Source organism: Tursiops truncatus, chromosome 7 (genome assembly GCF_011762595.2).
Source record: "Tursiops truncatus isolate mTurTru1 chromosome 7, mTurTru1.mat.Y, whole genome shotgun sequence".
Classification (NCBI taxonomy): Eukaryota; Metazoa; Chordata; class Mammalia; order Artiodactyla; family Delphinidae; genus Tursiops; species Tursiops truncatus.
Window position 1 is genome coordinate 102,799,028 of NC_047040.1, and position 21,055 is coordinate 102,820,082.

The 21,055-nt window shown below is 41.2% G+C and overlaps 1 protein-coding gene across 11 annotated transcripts in view; it reads right to left on the bottom strand.

The window, feature by feature from the left end:
* CLASP1 (cytoplasmic linker associated protein 1) overlaps window positions 1-21,055 on the bottom strand; it is a 267,451-nt gene that overhangs the window by 142,557 nt on the left and 103,839 nt on the right. For all 11 annotated transcript variants that reach the window (XM_073807807.1, XM_073807810.1, XM_073807809.1 and 8 more), the window contains one exon: window positions 12,308-12,375. In XM_073807807.1, the coding sequence (XP_073663908.1) occupies window positions 12,308-12,375 (68 nt within the window). The remainder of the gene's footprint in view (window positions 1-12,307; window positions 12,376-21,055) is intronic.

Sequence of the window (21,055 nt, forward strand, 5' to 3'; positions counted from 1 at the left end):
AGTTCAGATCTTACCTAACAATCCATCGTCACTCTATTCGTTTTCAGACTTGCAGTTCTCATTTCCAACAAACTTAGAGATGATATCTAACGTTCTTCAAATTATAAAATTTTTTAGTAAAACGACAGAGGGCAGGCTGCATTTTGCAGCAAAATGACGCCCTAGATACATTACAATTTTCTGATTATCTGCTATCTAGCTTACAGTTTTGTTAGCAAATAAGTATTTTTCCTCTAGCTACAGATTTATTATGGAATTTTCAAGATTGAACCAGCATGATACTTTCATTCTTTCCTCATGAACATGTCAGCTTTGCTCAAGAAACTCAAAAGCATGCACATTTTTAACCAAATTAACAACCATGGGCCTCATTTCAATCAAATCCAATTAAAGAACATTAAGTGGCTGCAGATAAAGGACAAATGACTAGTCTATAATTACTGGCTCTTTCATGCTGAAAATTCGATTCTCCCATGAGCATAAGCACATCTGCATGATTTTTAAAACGTACACAGAAAATAATTGGCTTTTTAAAACCCATAGAAGGAAAAACTGTAATTTTTGCTTCAAGGGGTTTGCTAATTATACGGAGATGGAAAAAAAAAGAAAAAAGAAACATCTATAAAACAACATATTTTTAACTCCCATATTCTTGCCATTCAAAACTGAAAGGCCTTCAGGTAACCTAGCAACAAAAAAGAATCATACAAAGATGAAGTATTCTATTACAGACAGAACACCCATTTCTAGTTGCTGCTCAGATGCTTTTTCACTGCTGTTTAGTCACAAGTCTTACACTTCTAAAACATGAAGTCCGTGGCATTTATATAAATATAATCGATTACACATCTTAGAACAATATAATTTTGAACATGTCAAGAAATACAACCCAAGACAAAACCCATTTCTTCCCTAAGAGTATTGCTATTACATTAATAGCTCCTTTCAACTTAGCTCAAATCCAGAGCTTTTAGTTCTTACTCCAAGGAGCATTATTGTGCACAAGTAACAAAAGAAAAAACAGATAAATTAGAATTCATCAAAATTAAAAACTCAGATGCCAAGAAAGTGAAAAGACAACCCACAGATGGGGAAAAAATACTTGCAAATCAAATATCTGATAAGAGTCTTGTTATCTAGTATATATAAAGAACTCTTTTAGCTCAACGACAAAAAGACACATAAACTAATTTAGAAACGGGCAAAGGACCTGAAGAGAGATTTTCCAAATAAGATCTACAGATGACCAACAAGCACATGAAAATATACTCAGCATCGTCAGTCATGAGGGAAATGCAAATCAAAATAATGAGATAACCACTTCACACCCACTAGGATGACTGTAATTTTTTAAAAAGAAAGGAAAAAATGGTGTTTTTTGTTTTCTCTTGTTGGAGAGGATGTGGAGAAAATAGAACCCTCACACATTGCTGGTGGAAATATAAAATGTGGAAACCATGCTGGGAAACAGTTTGACAGTTCCTCAAGAAGAGGAATATGCAATTCTTCAAACACAGAATCACCATAGAATCCAGCAATTCCACTTCTAGGTATATACTCAAAAAGGACTGAAAACATGTTCAACAAAAATCTGTAAACTATTCACCATACCAAAAAGGTAGCAACCATCGAAATGTTCATCACTGGATGGATGGACAGGATAAACAGAAGGTGGTCCAGCCATGCAGTGGAACAGAGGTGCTGATGCACCACAACACGCACGAACCCTGAAAACATCAATGTTAAATGAAACAAGTCACACAGACATCAACACGTACTGTGTGGTTCCATTTACATGAAATGCCCAGAACAGGCACGTCTGTAGAGTAGATTCGCAGCTGCTGGGGCAGGGGTGGGGGTTAGGGAATTAGGAAGGTGACGGCTACGAACACCGGGTTTCTCTCTTGCGGTGACAAGAATGTTTTAAAACTGACTGTGGTGATGATTGCACATATCTGTAAATATGCTAAATATGACTGAAGTATATACTTTAAGTGGGTAAATTGTATGGTATGTGAATTACACCTCAAAAACACCATTTTTTAAAAAGTACATTATTGTTAAAGAAAACGTGCATTAAATTTTAAATGTATACTCCAAAATCACCCAAAACTCTACAAGAAACACAAGTATGAGAGTTATTCTCAAATGATGTTCTATTTATTTAAAAAAAAAAAATGAATATATCCCTGAGATGGAGCAATGGAGGAGAAACCTATCGTTTTGAGCACCAACCCCATCCGGGCACGGCTGGGAGCTTTACACCCGACCTCATTTACCCTGCAGAGCACAGGAGTGAGCCGGCTCCCAGGAGGGAAGCGCGGTGCCCCGAGTCACACGGCCCGCGTGTGGGGGCAGAGAAGCCTTTCCTAAGGAGGAACGATGGCCACACTCGTCCACAACAGCCCCTTTCGGCTTCTCCCTGACGCTCTGTCTACCTGTCCCGTGGGGGACTCGGGCACCCACACTCCAAAACGGACACCTGCTGTGGCCACACACAGTCACCACTCATTAAAGTGTTAGGTCCCTGTTGAGTCACTTGTTAAGTCCTCCTGCTGTGAACAGAGGCTGAATTTTCACAAATGGGGTTTGAGAGACAGATCACTCAACAGACGGCTTGCCGGGTCAGCCTAGGAAATACACACGTACGAATCAAACACCGCGGCCTTCCATCCATCAGAACCCTGGCCCAAAGGCAGTTCAGGAACCTGGAAATGAGCCCCATGTTTCCATCCTCTCTTTGCCTTTGACTCATTTCTTCCTCAGGTCTAACTCTCATCTGGTACCCAAGAATCCATAGGGAAAAGCAGAAAACAAGAAGGACTGGGGTACCTCAGGTACGAAGTTTCCACGTATGCACTCTGTGTTATCAATAATAAGAGATTACAGAGGAAAACACTGATGCCCCTCAAACGAGCCAACTCCAGAGGACTCACCAGGACTAAGAACAGAAGACAGATGGAGGTGTTTGGGGCCCAGAATGCCCTGTACTCAGGGGGCTAAGAGTCCAATGCAGAAGAGGGACATCGGTCAAATCACCAAATGCAGCAAAGTAGGGGATGCTTGGAAGTGTCCAACAGGGAGGTCAGGGAAAGCTTTCTAGAGCCAGAGGGAGGGAATACTGAGCTGGAAAGGATGAGGAACAGCGAGATAAGAAAGAGGAGACAGAAGAGACGTGCACCAGGGTCTCAGAGGAAGAGTAATGAGGACAGGTGGCCCCAGGGGAGGGCCGGGCTGAGAAGGCTGCAGGGCCAGATGGAGCACGGCTGCAGCAGGCTGCTAAGGACTGGGGGGTATCTTGAGAGCAATGAATTGAAACAGGAAGAAGATTTTTTTTTTAATCATGTGAGTAGTGAGGGCAGGAGGCAGAATCCACCTGCAACACAGAGCTGCTCGGAAAGCCTTCGTCTAACCCTATGGGACGGAAGCCCTCCCCACAGTCACCATCAGCACGCAGCTAACGTATGATGTTCACGCCTTTCCCTCCTCTTGAAACAAACAGGACTCACCAACTGTAATTTGTTTTCCTCTGTTCTTATAAATTTATTTATTTAATTTATTTATTTTTGGCTGTGTTGGGTCTTCGTTGCTGCGCAGGGCTTTCTCTAGTTGCGGCGGACGGGGGCTACTCGTCGTCGCGGTGCGTGGGCTTCTCATCGTGGTGGCTTCTCTTGTTGCGGAGCACAGGCTCTAGGCACACGGGCTTCAGTAGTTGTGGCTCACGGACTCTAGAGCGCAGGCTCAGTAGTTGTGGCACTCGGGCTTAGTTGCTCTGCGGCACATGGGATCTTCCTGGATGAGGGCTTGAACCCGTGTCCCCTGCATTGGCAGGTGGATTCTTAACCACTGCGCCACCAGGGAAGCCCCCCCGTTCTTAAAAGTAGACGATAACAACGGTGTGCTTATTTTGGGGAGATTAATGCTTGCAAAATTCCTAAGAAGAATATACCTAATCTGAAACTGATGCTCATTTTCTATATTAATGTTCTACTAAAAAATACAGAAAGGGCCAGGCCCACGTCTTGAACCCGACTTGAATGACATAATGTGTTCCAGCTCTTCTTCACTTGCAGCCCATTATTTCTGATGAATGGAGGTGAAACAAGGCCTGGTGAAGCTGGGTGGCGCCCACATGGGGCTCCATTATTCTCATCTATGCACCTTAGCATACATTTAACATTTTCCAAATAAAGAAATGAAAAAGGAAGGGGGTCAGAAGACCTTGCTCTGAGGCCGCCCCCAGGTGCGCCCAGAGTTTGGCTACAGGCTGTGTCCACCTTCAAGGATCTGAGCAAGGATCCGACCTGCTCAGACTTCTGAAAAGTGAACATCTCTCAGGCTAACATCAAAGTGACAGTGCAGGTAATACTTATAAATGTTTTTAACACTGTCCTGGCTGAAGGAAAAAGGAGACAGGAGAAGACCTCCTGGCCTCAGTCTCTTCCACCACAGAGCAGTCTTCATCCAGAGAGAAAGATCGGTCCCCTCATTTCGGCGACGTCGCACAACAGACCAGACCGGGGGGAGGAGGCAGGGGGACCGCGAGCAGGTGGCTTCAACAGTGCGGGCAAAGGGGCTGGAGAAGAGCGCTGGGGCCACCGAGAGGCGTCCACAGCCACAGGAGCCAGTGGCAAGGCACCAGGCGGGGAGGAAGGTGGGGCCTCCGGGGTGACAGGCAAGTCCTGATTCACACGCCTGGGTGGACAGTGGAGCGGTCGTCCACGGGAGATGTACAGAGGGAAGCTAGGACAAGGTCATGTTGAGGTGTTCTGGGTTTTGTCTTTGGGACATGAGTCTGGGTACGTGTCTCCAATACATGAAGAAATGTCAGACAGGCAGCTCCTTCACATACGGTTAGCAGCATTGGACGCATTTATGGAAACATGTTATCTGGCTAGTAAACAGAGTTCCGGCCATGGAAAATTATAACCCAGAGGAGAGCACTGCCTGAGAAAGAGAAAGGCATAGAACCGAGCCAGCCTTAAGAATTTAGTGGCAAGTAGCAGAGAGCAAACCTAGAAACAACAGCCCAACAGCAGGAAAAAAACATCAAAAGGAGGTCAGGCCAGAGGAGGCAAGGAGGAAGGATGCTTCCAGGAGGGGGAGATGGGGCTCAGCAGTGTCCAGCATGGTGAGAGGCCGGGCAGGGTGAAGACTGGCAACGCCAGCGGGTGGAGTAGCGTGGCCATCACCCCGTAACAGCGCCGTCAGCTGTGTCGATGACGTGAGCTGACCCCGAGCCTGGAGCAGTCTGAGGAGGTGACTAGGCGAAGAGACTGAGACAGGGAATACAGATGTTTAAAAAAGCAAACCACAGGACCAAGACGGAGTCACTTACACTAGGCCGCACAACCAGAGTGGGGCTGAATACCTAACCCAACTGCTGCTTCAACCTCCCTACCAACTGCGGTCTCACGCGGTCAGTCAGGAATTTCCCGGTCGGCACCAGGGAGGTCATCCGTCTCATGGGTGTCCTCCAGCCCCAGTGAAGGTGAGGTCACTGCCACACAGACCCGTCCCGTCCCCCACAGGTGGGTTACTTTAGCCTGAAATAAGCTTTTCTGTTTATGACTTCCTTGTCTTGCCTTTAAAAAACCTTTCCCTTTCTCTACTCCTTTTGGAGCAACCCCCCAGACACACACACCCTCGCTAGATGGGATGCTCCCCAACTCAAGACTCGTTCAGTAAAGCCAAGTAGATCTTTAAAATTTACTCAGTTGAATTTTTTTTTTTTTTTTTTTTAACACAGACGTCTCAGGAAAAGTTTGCTGTACAGGGGAGGAGAGAAGCAGAGCAACGAGAATGGCTGGAGATATACATATGCGTGTTTTTACCGAACGACACTCGACATGCTTAAGAGTCAACACTCCAGACAAAGCGGGGGGGGGGGGGGGGGCAGCGAGGAGTGAGAACAAGTGCAGGCCAACCTTTCTCATGAAGTTAGGTGCAAAAAAACTGCTCGACAAGGTACTCGCAAACCGAACACAACACTGTATAAAAAGAACTGTACACTATGACCAAGTGGGATTTATTCCAGGTATGCAAGAGTGGATTATTACCTGAAAAAACTCCATCAATATAACGTCACAATATCATCAGGCTAAAGAAAAACAGTATCAATTGACATCAAAAAAAGCATTTGAAAACAAAAAAAGCAACACCCTAAAAGGAATCCAGATTGGAAAGAGAGAAGTAAAACAATCTCTATTCACAGATTAAATGACCTAGTATATAGAAAATCCTAAGGAATCCACTGGAGAGGAAAAATCTAGCTAAAAAATGGGTTAAGCAAGGTTGCCAAATACAAGATCAAATATAAAATTCTACTTTATTTCTATACGCTGGCAAAGAACAATCCAAAAATAAAACGAAGAAAAGAATTATATTTCCAATATGACCAAAAAGAATAAAATACTTAGGAATAAATTTAACCAAAGTAGTGCAAGACTTACAAATTGAAAACTACAAAACATTGTTGAAAGAATTCCAAGACCTAAATAAATTGAAAGGTATCTTACATTAATGGATTAGAAGGCTTAATGCTGTTAAGATGGTAATATTTCTCAAACTGGTCGACAGGTTCAACACAGTCCCTACCAAAATCCTGTAATTCATATGGAAATGCAAGGAACCCAGCAGAGTCAAAACAATCTTGAAAAGAAGAACAAAGTTGAAAAGCACAAACTTCAACCCAAATGTCCTTCAACTGTTGAGTGGATCAACAAAACATGGTGTATTTATTAAAAAAAAAATGTTATTCAGCCATAAGAAGGAATGAAGTACTGACATATGCTACCAGGTAGATGAACCTTGAAAATATTAAGTGAAAGAAGCCATACACCATATGATTCCATTTATATAAAATGTCCAGAACAGGCAAATCCACAAAGACAAAAGACAGGTTGTCAGGGACTGGAAGGACAGGGAAACAGCTAGTGCTAATGGGCACAGGTTTTCTTGGGGCTGCTGACAATTTTCTAGAATTAGACAGTGGTGATAACTGCACAATTTTCTGAATATATGAAAAACCACTGAATTATGCACTTTCACAAAGTGAATTTTTTTAGTATGAATTATACCTTAATATTTAAAATATGCTGATGATCAGGCTTCCCTGGTGGCGCAGTGGTTTAGAATCCGCCTGCCAATGCAGGGGACACGGGTTCGAGCCCTGGTCCGGGAAGATCCCACATGCCGTGGAGCAACAAAGCCCGTGCGGCACAACTACTGAGCCTGCATCCTAGAGCTCGTGAGCCACAACTACTGAGCCCATGAGCCACAACTACTGAAGCCTGTGCGCCTAGAGCCTGTGCTCCGCAACAAGAGAAGCCACCACAAAGAGAAGCCCGCGCACCGCAACAAAGAGTAGCCCCCGCGAGCAGCAACTAGAGAAAGCCTGCACGCAGCAATGAAGACCCAACACAGCCAAAAATAAATAAATAAAATATGCTGATGATTTCAGAAAAAAGTCCAATACCCATTTGTAATAAAAAGCCAGATAAGTAGGAATGAGGTAGTAGAACTACCTCATCTTGCTAATGAACACCTACAAAAAGACCTACAGTTAACATCAAACTTAGTTATGGAAAACCTAGGACTGGGAACCAGGCAAGGAGTCCACTCTCACCATCCTTATTTTACATATGGCAGAAGTTCTAGCCAGTGCAATAAGGCAAGAAAAGGAAAGAAAAAGTATACACATCTGAAAGAGACAAAACGGTTCCTGCTTGTGGATGACATGACTGTCTACGCAGAAAATCCCAAGGAGCCAACAAAAACTCCTAGAACTAACAAGAAAGTTCAGAAAGGTTGCGATACAAGCTGTATAAAGAGCAAGCAGGAGAAAGCAGAGGGTGGATGGGTTGAAAAAAGTAGAAGACTCAATGGTCTGAAGTCCAGAAGAGTTCAAAGAATGCTTTTACACTGGAAGTCAGTGGGTAAATAAAAAGGAGAAGCTGGGTCGGGGCGGGGGGGGGGGGGACTTTTATTCTGCTGCTACTGCAGCTTCTCTATGCTACCTGCTACCTAAATGTTCAATGGCTCCAGCAAAGAAGAAAATGAGGTGGTTTATTTTTTGACAGCAATTAAACACCTTGCTGGTCTCCCAAAGTTACTGATGAGAGACCAAGCTATTTGGGTTAGGAATTCTAAAACCTTTATATATGCGCCTTTCCGTTATTCTGTTCTGGCTCTAACAATTAAAACAGTAAGTCTACGCATCAACAGGCATACCTCGTTTCAGTGCACTTTTTCATTACTGTGCTTTGCAGGTACTGCGTTTTTTTGGTTTTGTTTTTTTTACAAATTGAAGGGTTTGTGGCAAACCTGCGTCAAGCAAATCTACTGAAGCCATTTTCCCAAACAGCACTTGCTCCCTTTGTGTCTCTGTGTCACATTTTGGTAATTCTCACAATATTTCCAACTTTTCCATTATTACTGTATTTGTCATAATGATCTGTGATCAATGATCTTTGATGTTACTATTGTAAAAAGATTATGACTTGCTGAAGGGTCAGATGATGTTTATCATTTTTTTAGCAAATAAAGTATTTTTTAATTAAGGTATGTACACTGTATTTTTTTTCCAGATATAATGCTATCGCACCCTTAAAAGACTACAGTATGGTGTAAACGTAACTTTTATATGCACTGGGAAACCAAAAACTTCATGTGACCCATTTTACTCGCTTTACTGCAGGGGTCTGGAACCGAACCTGCAATGCCTGCCTCCTAAGTATGCCCCTACAGTAAAAAGCTGAACAGGTCTCTAAGAAATTTTGAGTTAAGGCTTTCTTACAATCTGTTATTTTTTAACACAGAGCCTAACAGAACTGTTTCCATTCTCAACCCTACCCCTATAAGCGTGCACACACACACACACACACACACACACACACACACACACGGACACACACGGACACGCACACATACATATGCACATTTCACAAAAATAAGGAAACGGGGGGCAATGTTCACACCTGGACAATTAGAATAAAACGTTGCTGGGATGCTCCCAATGCCACAGGGTTTTGGTATTCCTGATGATTAAATCATATTGTCAGTTCATTAAAACTCACAGAGTATTCAAGATATATGTGAATCAAGCCATCATGCTGTATCCCTTAAACTTATACAGTGATGTAGGTCAATTATTTCTCAATAAAACTGGGGAAAAAATACTCATGGAGTGCATATATATAATTTTCTAGGCAAGGCCTCCAACATGGTGTGGTCTTTCTCCCCATTGCCAGCACCGTAATGAGATTCTGTCTCATATATAATAAAGGCATGAAGCACAAACTTGCTTTTCTGCCACCAATGCTACCTCCTTGCCCATTACTTTCCATCTTGGTGTCAACAAGTTTTAAACTGGAAAACCACATGAATACACACACACACAATTAAAAGCATGTGTCAAGCCGGTCTCTTCAATAAGTGATGCTGGGAAAACTGGACAGCTACATGTAAAAGAATGAAATTAGAACACTCCCTAACACCATACACAAAAATAAACTCAAAGTGAATTAAAGACCTAAATGTAAGGCCAGACACTATAAAACTCTTAGAGGAAAGCATAGAACACTCTCTGACATAAATCGCAGCAAGATCTTTTTAGACCCACCTCCTACAGTAATGAAAATAAAAAAAAAAAAAAAAAAACACAAATGGGACACAATTAAACTTAAAAGCTTTTGCACAGCAAAGGAAACCATAAACAGAAAGAAAAGACAACCCTCAGAATGGGAGAAAATATTTGCAAATGAAGCAACTGACAAGGGATTAATCTCCAAAATATACAAACAGCTCATGCAGCTCAATATCAAAAAAACAACCCAGTGAAAAAAACGGGCGCAAGACCTAAATAGACATCCCTCCAAAGAAGACATACAGATGGCCAACAAACACATGAAAAGATGCTCAACATCACTAATTATTAGAGAAATGCAAATCAAAAGCACAATGAGGTATCACCTCACACCGGTCACAACGGCCATCATCAAAAAATTTACAAACAATAAATGCTGGAGAGTGCGTGGAGAAAAGAGAACCCTATTGCACTGTTGGTGGGAATGTAAACTGGTGCAGCCACTATGCAGAACAGTATGGAGTTCCTTAAAAAACTAAAAATAGAGCTGCCATATGATCCAGCAATCCCACTCCTGGGCATATATCCAGAGAAAACCATAATTCGAAAAGATACATGCACCCCAGTGTTCACTGCAGCACTATTTACAACAGCCAGGACATGGAAACAACCTAAATGCCTATCAACAGAGGAATGGATAAAGATGTGGTGTATATATATATATATATATATATATATACATACAATGGAATATTCTCAGCCATAAAAAGGAATGAAATAGTGCCATTTGCAGGGACGTGGACAGACCTAGAGACTGTCATAACAGAGTGAAGTAAGTCAGAAAGAGAAAAACAAATATCATATAATATCGTTTATATGTGGAATCTAGAAAAATGGTACAGATGAACTTATCTGCAAAGGAGAAACAGAGACACAGATGTAGAGAACAAACTTATGGATACCAAGAGGGGAAGGGGGGGGTGGGTGGGATGAACTGGGAGATTGGGCTTGACATATATACGCTACTGTGTATAAAACAGATAACTAATGAGAACCTGCTGTACAGCACAGGGATCTCTACTCAATGCCCTGTGGTGACCTAAATGTGTAGGAATCTAAAAAGGAGGGGATGTATGTATACATGTAGCTGAGTCACTTTGCTGTACAGCAGAAACTAACACAACATTGTAGAGCAACTATACTCCAAGAAAAAAATAATAAGCGTAAAACAAAACGAAATAAAAAACAAAAAAATAAATACAAAATAAAAGCACGCGTCTAGCAATTGGCTGGACAGCTCTGCCCACACACACTGTCAACCCCCCTCATCGCTGGTCTCAGCTCTACCAATGATACAGTTGAAAGCACATAGAAAAGTATATATAAAAGTAGAGGGTAATATGCAGAAATTATGCCATGGTTAAAACTGCATACAAATTATACAGTTATAGGAAAATTACTTAGAAGATAATACAGAAAAATGAAAACTGATTTGCTGGTGATAGCAGAATCATAATTAATCTTTCTTTTAATACTGTAACGATTTTACAAATGTATGAAAAAGAAATTTTAAAAAAGCATTTTATAAGAAACATGCTATTTAAAAACAAATTCCGTACTGGTAACGACGGGTACACAACTAGAGTGTGAGCTTAGAGACCTGGATTCTGTTTCCTGCTCTGCCCTCAAGTACTATGTCCCTTTGCAGGAAATCACTCAAACTTCTTTAACAGCCTCAAGATAGTCAAAATCTGAAGGCTACGCTATGATCTCAGATCCCTAGCAATCCTGAAACAGCTATGATACAATGATGTATCCAACGTTAGAAAACTTCTTGTTGGCAACGGACTTCCTGATGACTTCCAAACGGCGTTAAGGATAAAGAAGAGAAAAAAAAGCAAAGTTCTTACCCTCATGAATAAACAAAAAAACAGTTCTGCGGTAATATTCATTAAGGAGGAAAGTCACGCCAGGTGAGGGCAGAGAGCGTTCCCTTACAACACTGGGTGCGCTGTTCTGGACGCCTGTGTAATGAAGCGAGACTGCAGCCGAGCTCTGGGTGGGATAAGGAGGAGGCCCTAATGACAGCTGGGAACAAGAGCCTCAAGCAGAAGGAATCACAAGCACAGAGGCCCTGAAGCAGGAGAAACATGCTAAAAATTAGCAAGGAAGCCAACAGGCTGGAGCCAAGAGAACTTTCAGGAAGAACAATGGTAGATGACCTCAGAATGGGGGCTGCAGGTGCCCCGGTGGGGCACCGTGAGTCACTGCGCTGGGAAACCTCTGGGGGATTCTGATGAACAAGGGATTAACGTTACTTGCGCTACATTCTAAAGGGATCAGTCTGGCTGCTGAGTGAAAAACAGACTTTAGGTGTGGGGAGAGAATAAAATCAGGAGTGCAGGCAAAACACCGTGATGGCTTGTACTAGGAGGAGAGGAGCAGTTACACAGGGAATCTTTGGGATTCTAGATGTATTTTTAAAAATAAAGGCAACAGGATTAGCTGATGGATTCAGTGTAGGTTATAAAAGAAAGTCAATGACAACTCCATAGTTTCGAGCTTGCGAAAGTAGGTAAATGGAGGTTAAATCTTGAGACCTAGAAACTCCTATCAAGGTATCAAATTCAGCTATTCAGGAATAGCATATAGTGTAAGTAATACTTATGCTAAAAGTGGAAGTGAAGAAGCAAAAGTAGAATGGTTGCTTTTTCTACTCACCATTTGCAGACTGTATCATGTTTCCAGATTTTTGGACTTCATCAAATTTTGTAAAAATTACATTCAACCTGGATGAAGAAAAAATATATATATATTATACAAACTATTAACCATATTACAATTACATTAACATATTTACAATCATAGTATACACTGAAGGTGAGTCTCACTCATTGATAACAGACCCATCTAACAACAACAGTAGCTATGCTAACAGCATTATCAATAGCCAACAATGAGTGAGCACCTGCTTATTACAAGCCAAGCACCGACCTAAGCTCTACCTGAAAAATCTCCTTTGATTCTTGCAACAGCTGTATAAGGGGTTATCAGTATCCCCATATGACAGACGAGAAAATCAAAACCCCCTTACTTAAGGTAACACACTTGGTCAGGGTAGAGATGCCAGCCCTGAGAGTAAGAACCCAGAGCCCAGGCTCTCAGACATTATACTAAACTGACTGACGTCTCTACACAAAATGTATGCATCATGAAAACTGTTTATATCTCCTATTTCTGTCTAAGCACAGACTGCTGATTACTCAGGACAAAGATTTTCAAAATGCATTGATATTACAGTACAAAGGCTTTTCTGTGACTTTTGCTTATTTTAAAAATGCTGTAAATAATTTCTCTAGAAGCAAATGTTGTGACTGGATAATCCTCAGCTTAAAAATCTGCATGACATGTATTTTCTATTAGTGGATCATTTTCACCATGACATTTTAAAAGAAGCAAAACTCTTTAACCCCCAAATATTCCATCCTAGTGACACCGAAAATGAGAGGAAAACTGGGGGTGGGGGTGGGGTTTACCTTGTAGGAAAACTCAAGAAAAAAGAGGCTTTCCGAAAGAAACACAGATATATTGGAATAAGCCTAAAGGTTGAGATTCCAAAGTCACGCACTTTTGCATTGAAACCTACGCCACCCACTTCCAGGACTAGACTAGAAACGTTAGCACTTTCCTACAAACCAGCCTGTCATACAAGCTCTAATCATTTCAAACATGTTTGATTTCCTTTCCAACCAGGATGGAAGCCCCTTGGGTATAGGAATGGGACCTATATTATCTTTGGTATTCTGTGTACACCACACATCACATCATGCAGGAGGGTGACATCACCGAATGAGAAGGCTGGTGCCTGGTCCCGCCCCCGCGCGCATGGTGGAAAACTAGGTAGTTCACACACTCCGGTCTCAGCTCATGCACTCGTTCATTAGCTGAGCCAGCACTGAGCTAGCTAGATGCTGAGTGTGGGAAGGTCCCACCCTCTAGAGCTCCTACTTACCTCTACTTCATTCTATTCTACTTAGACTGTGACATTCTAGGAAACAAGGGAGCCAAAAATACTCATAAGCAAACACGAGGTAAGTGAAGGAGATGAACCAGTCTGATAACACGGCCCCTCCCGCTTCCCGTCCTATGGCGGATATTGATCTTTTCAACCCATCTTTCCATCTAAGTCCAGATGTAGCCTCAGAATCCTTCCCAAAACTGCTCCAGGCAGCTACGACCAATGAATCAAAGTCGGCACTGAGTTAAAGTTCTATTTGTCATCCCAGGACCAGATGAGTAAAACTATTGCTCACTTGCAACTCCCGTGGTTACTAAAAATCTGGAAAGATGCCTTAGAATCAAGTTCTTATGATGTTTCCATCACCTGCCCTTTGATAAGTAACAAAGATCCCCACTGGCTTAACAAGCCCATAAATAATATCCCTACGCAGGTTGCCGGGGCCTGCCCTGACCAAGTTGCCACTTTATTGCATCACAGCCACACCCTCTGACATGAGCATGTCTGCAAGGCTGCACATCGGGGACAAAGGGCACCTCCAGCTGGCTGTCCCTGAAATCACTGGGAGGGGCGAGTATTTCCTCCATTCCTGGGAGAGCGTTCACCATTATCGATGGCAACTGTGGAAGCACCTGTAGATTCTCTGTAGCTCGCAGGTAGGGTCTCCTCACAGCGGCCACGGGACCCACAACCGGTAGGCCCAGACGACTAGGTATGGGAAGGCTAAGATGATTACCGCTGTTGGCACCTGCACCATAATTCAGAATTACTTCAGGCAGCCGTGCTTTCCAGCTCCTGCCTCAACAGCTGCCTAGACAATGGCTCCTGCCCAGATGACCACCCCGGGATCGCAGGAGCCTGGCTTTATGACAGCCCGAGAGCAACAAAACCTCCCCTGGGAGTGCCTTCTGTCTCCTAGCCCTGAGCACAGCAATACAAAATGCCTCTCCCAGGACCTACCAACTTGCACAAGTCTGAAAGGGTGAGTTTTACAGGTTCAAAGACGTTGAATACATAACTAATGATTACCCTCTGAAGCCACCAATTTTTTTTGCACTTTCTAAATTTTAAATCTCAAATATAAAATAAATTTCTTCACTAGTTTGACAAATAACCCAATACCATTTTCCTCTGATTTTTCTGAATTTAAATTTTATTTTCAACTCTTCAATGCAACTGGTGTTTATTTTACTGTAAGATTTAGATCTAATTACGCCTTCCTAGAATATTTTATAAGTTTAAAATAATCTCCTAAAAGCAAATACTAGTCATCTCATGGTAAACAAGCTCCAGTTCTACACTCAGAGTTTATAATTGGCTTTTCAGTCCACTACTCTTAAATATGAGTACGTACCAAGGATTATAAACTATATGAGCAAAGCTTGTAATATGAAAAAGAGAGACCAAAAGGAACACACACATACCCCACTCCCAAATCCCAATTTAGAGAAAAGACTACGAACAGATTGTTTGTTTGTTTGTTTTTGCGGTACGCGGGCCTCTCACTGTTGTGGCCTCTCCCATTGCGGAGCACGGGCTCCGGATGCGCAGGCTCAGCGGCCATGGCTCACGGGCCTAGCCGCTCTGCGGCATGTGGGATCTTCCCAGACCCGGGCACGAACCCGTGTCCCCTGCATCAGCAGGCAGACTCTCAACCACTGCGCCACCAGGGAAGCTCCAAACAGTTTTTAATATATTATTTATATTTCCAAAGAGATGAGAAAATATTTTAATTATAAAAGCACACAGGGGGCTTCCCTGGTGGCACAGTGGTTGAGAGTCTGCCTGCCAGTGCGGGGGACACGGGTTCGAGCCCTGGTCTGGGAGGATACCACATGCTGCAGAGCGGCTGGGCCCGTGAGCCACAACTGCTGAGCCTGCGCGTCTGGAGCCTGTGCTCCGCAACAAGAGAAGCAGCGATAGTGAGAGGCCCGCGCACCGCGATGAAGAGTGGCCCCCGCTTGCCCCAGCTGGAGAAGGCCCTCACACAGAAACGAAAACCCAACACAACCATAAATAAATAAATTAATTAAAAAAATTTTTTTTAAAAAAAGAATGCAACACAATTCTTAAAAAAAAAAAAAAAAGCACACGGGGAGGAGCCCTTCAAAATGGCACCATAAGGACCTCTGAAAATCTGCTCCTCCAAAGAAGCAAAGAAAACATCAGCAAAATCAAGTTTTCCAAAACTGGAAATTAAACAAAGGCTTGCAACAATCCGAGCATTCTTCAAGCAAAAAGGCTGAATCTTGGTAAGAACAGTAAGTTTTCCATTGCTTTGCAAGTGCCCTATTTCCATCTCAACTCAGGCTGAAAACCAACAGCCTCACAACCACCAGAAAAAGTTGAACAAGTCTGGAGCCCCTAAGAATCCGCATTCCCAGAGAACTGTCATTATCTGACCTGCCTGGCATATCCCTGAACCCCCATTCACAGGGCTTGTCTTTATCGCACCTCACTCAGAGCATGCTCAGTGTGAGACCCTTTTCCCTGAGGCCACAATCAAAAAGAATCCACAATGACTATTTAACACGGCAATAACCGCTGGGGCAAAGAAACTGACCAAAAAACTTATAAGGAAAAACTGGAGGATGAGATGTTCTCAGGAAACTTTGAAAAGCTCTGACACGTTCCTGGGAATCTAGAAGATCGCATATATGGACAAGGCTGTGTGCATGCCTGAGAATGACCCAAGGCACTAACGTCTCACCTCTGCCTACCGTGAGATTCTGCACAAGCAGGCAGTAAAGAGACATAAGGGCAGTAACTTATAAACTGCCTGCCAGAACACTGAAAGCACGTCCCAACACACAGAGCCTTCAGCAAAGGGACTGAAGGTAACCCCTGTCCAATCATCAGCTGAACGCTAACCTAACCAAGGACAGATGACTATAGTAAACACACACAACCAAAAAATACAGACTTTACAGCATTAGTTCAGATAAGTCACTAAACAAGCAATGAGCAACGAAAACAACACCAACAACAGCAAGCCTGGGGAAAATATAAGAACCAAGGTCTCACCAAATACAGAATATCAATGAAGAGATGGAAAACATAAGAATCATACAGAAATTCTCGAAATGAAATTAAACATTTATAAACAACTAAAATTAAAAATTCAGGGCTTCCCTGGTGGCACAGTGGTTAAGAATCCGCCTGCCAATGCAGGGGACACGGGTTCGAGCGCTGGTCCGGGAAGATCCCACATACTACGGAGCAACTAAGCCCATGCGCCACAACTACTGAGGCTGTGCTCTACAGCCCACGAGCCACAACTACTGAAGCCCGTGTACCACAACTACTGAAGCCTGTGCGCCTAGAGCCCATGCTCTGCAACAAGAGAACCCACCGCAATGAGAAGCCTGCGCACCGCAACAAAGAGTAGTCCCTGCTCGTTGCAACTAGAGAAAGCCCGCACACAGCAACGAAGATCCAACGCAGCCAAAAAATAAATAAATAAATAAAATAATTTTAAAAAAAAAATAAAAATAAAAATTCACTAGAGAGGCTCAACAGTGATTTGGGAGAAAAAGCAGCAGCAAACTTGCAGATGAGTCAATTGACACTATCATGTCTGAGAAACAGAAGAAAAATGAACAGGAAAAATAAATAAATAAATAAACAGAGCCTCAGAGATTATCTTCTTACTATACCAACATACACTTAATTGGAATCCCAGGAGAGGGGAAAGGAAAAAGGACAGAAAAAGTATGTGAAGAAATAATGACCGAAAACGTTCTAAATTCATGAAGCTCAACAAACTCCCAATGGGATAAACTTAAAGAGATCCTAACCTAGACACATAATAAGCAAAGGATTAAAAGAAAAGACAAAGAGAACACCTTGAAAACAACAATAGAGAAGCCATTCATCACGTACAAGGGCTCCCCAATAAGATTAGTAACTGATTTTTCATTAAAAACAATGCAGGCAAATGTAAAATAGACAGCTAGTGGGAAGCAGCCGCATAGCACAGGGAGAGCAGCTCAGTGCTTTGTAACCACCTAGAGGGGTGGGATAGGAGGGTGGGAGGGAGGGAGATGCAAGAGGGAGGAGATATGGGGATATATGTGTATGCATAGCTGATTCACTTTGTTATAAAGCAGAAACTAACGCACCATTGTAAAGCAATTATACTCCAATAAAGATGTTTAAAAAAAAACCCAAAAACAAAAAACAATGGAGGCCAGGCAGCTGTGGGATAATATATTCAAAGTCCTGAAACTAAAAATCTCAACCAAGAATTCTATATCCAATAAAATCAACCTTCAAAAATGAAGCGGAGAATCCTCTCTGGACCAAAGACACTTCAGTCTTTACATGAAGCCATACTACCAATATAATAAAGTGCAGACTTTATTATATTGTCTTTATTATTATATTGCATGGTGGCGGGGGCCGGGGGGATGAAGGAGAATTTAGGACATTTCTTGATAAGCAAAAAATAAAATAAGACTGTGAATTGAAATGAAAGAACACAGTACAAGAGCCCAAATCCACATGGAGACATAAAGAACACCAGTAAAAGTTCAGTCAGCCTTCCATATTCGTGGGTTCCACATCTGGGGATTCAACCAACCGTGGACCAAAAAGATTTTTTTTTTAAGTTTAGAAAGTTCCAAAAAAGAAAACTTGAATTTGTCACATGCCAGCAACTATTTACATAGGATTTACATTGTGTTTAGGTATTTTAAGTAACCTAGAGATGGTTTAAAGCATACAAGAGGATAAGTTATATGCAAATACTACACCATTTTATATAAGAGACTCGAGCAACCATGGATTTTTGGCATCCACAGGGGGTCCTGGAACCAATCCTCCACACATCACAAGAGGTGAGGAAAAACTACAAAGGTAAATATAAAACACAGGTAAACATAAAAGACAGTACAAATGTTATTTTTTTGTTGATAACTCTTCGCTGGTCCTACATGACTTAAAAGGACACTGAATAAAGCAATAATTATAAAACTGTATGTTGGCTAGCTTATAATGTACAAAGGTGTAATCTGTATAACAAGAATAGCAACAGAGAGGTGGGGAGAAAATAGGGCTATGTAGGAGTAAAGTTTTTAATACTAAAATTAAGAATAATAATTCAAACTAGACTGCTATAATTTAAGATGTTAATTGAAATCCCCAGAACAAACACACTAATAATTCCATAAAACAAACAGCAAGAAAATTAAACTGGCATACTAGAAAATATCTATTTATTACAAAATAAGGCAGTAATGAAAGGATAGAGGAACAAGAAAGTCATGACATACAGAACACAAAGAGCAAAATAAAATAGCAGCAATAGTGTACCTTATCAGTACTACATTAAATATGAATGGATTAAACACTTCAATTAAATGGCAAAGGTTTTCAAGTTGAATAAACAAACAAGACCCACCTACATGCTATCTGCAAGAGATTCATTTTAGACACAAAGACACAAAGGTTGAAAGTAAAAGGATGTAAAAAGATAATCCATGCAAACAGTGTTCAAAACAGACCTAGGGTGTCTATAGTAATATCAGACAGTATAGACTTCAAGACAAAAATTGCTACCACGGACAAAGAAGGACATTTTTACAGTGATAAAAGGATCAGTGTATCAGAAAGACACAATTATAAGCACCTAAGAACAGAGCCCCAAAATATATGAAACAAAAAGTGACAGAACTGAAGAGAGAACTAGGTAATTCATCAGTATCAACAGAAGACTTCAATACTGCACATTTCAAATACAGATTCTTCTCAAGTGCACATGGAACATTCTCCAGGACAGACCACATGTTGGGCCATAAAACAAGCCGCAATAAACTTGAAAGAACCGAAACCACAGAACACAGAAATTATGATCTCTGACCACAATAGGAAAAAATTAGAAATGAATAACAAATAGAAATGGGAAAGTTACAAATAATGTAGGAATTTAACAAAACAGCCCTAATAACAAACAGGTCAAAGATGAAAATAACAGGGAAATTAGATACTACTTTGAGATGAATGAAAATGAAAGTACAACATACCAAGTGAAATAAGTCAGACAGAGAAAGACAAATGCTGTATGATATTACTTATATGTGGAATCTAAAAAAAAAAAAAAACTAGTGAATATAACAAACAGACTTATAGAGAACAAACTAGTGGTTACCAGTGGGAAGAGGAAAGGGAGAGGGGCAAAATAGGGGCATTAAGAGGTACAAACTATTAGGTATAAAATAAGCTATAAAGATATATCGTACAACAAAGGAAATATAGCCAGTATTTTATAATAACTATAAATGGAGTATAACCTTTAAAAATTGTGAATCACTGTTTTGTACACCTGTAACTTATGTAACATTGTACAACAACTATACTTCAAGAAAAAAGCACAACGTACCAAAACTTATGAAATGCAGCCAAACAAATGCCTATAAGAAAACAAAGACCCCAAATCAATAACTTAACTTTCACCTTAAAAAACTGAGAGGGAAAAAAAAAAAAAGCAAACCAAATCAAGCAAAAGGAAGGAAATAACAAAGATTAGAGTAGAAATATATGAAACAGGGAAGAGAGAAACAATAGAGAAAAATCAACAAACCAAAAGTCAGTTCTTTGATCAACAAATTTGAGAAACTTTTAGCTAGATAGATCAGAAGAAAGAAGACTCAAATTACTGAAATAAAAATATGAAAGAATGCACATTACTACTGTCCTTACAAAAATAAAAAGGATCACAGGAGAACACTATGAACAACAGTATGTGAAAAATTAGTTAACTTAGATAAAATGGACAAATTCCTGGACACACACAAACTACCAAAACTGACACAAGAAGAAACAAAATCTGAATAGACCTATAACAAGTAAAGAAATTGAATTCAGGAATCAAAACTGCATCCCTAAAGCAAAGCCCAGGCCCAAATGGCTTCACCTGTGGTGAATTCTAACAAATGTTTAAAAAAGAATTAGCACCAATCCTTCACAAACTCTTTCAAAATAGAGACCAGAATGGGAGAAACTGTGAGCAGGGGAGGACAGAATAAGGGAACTCTGTTGTCCTTTCCAGTCAGTTTTTCTATAAAACGAAAACTGCTCTAAAAAATAAGTCTACTAATTAAACAAATATATATATACCCCTAAAAAACAGAAGAGGAGGGAATGCTTTCTATGAGGCTAATATTACAGTAACAACAAAACCAGAAAAGACATCACAATAAAAGTACAGACCAATACTCCTTGTGAATCCAGCAGAAGTAAAAAGAGTTGTACACCATAACCAAGTGATATTTGTCCTAGGAATGCAGAGTTGGTTCAATATCTGAAAATCAATTAATATAATACAACATATCAAGAGAATAAAAAACAAAGTTACATAATCCTCTCAGTAGATGTGGAAAAAGTATTTGAAAAAATCCAACATCCTTTCATGATAAAAACACTCAAGAAACTAGGAATAAAACTTTATCAAC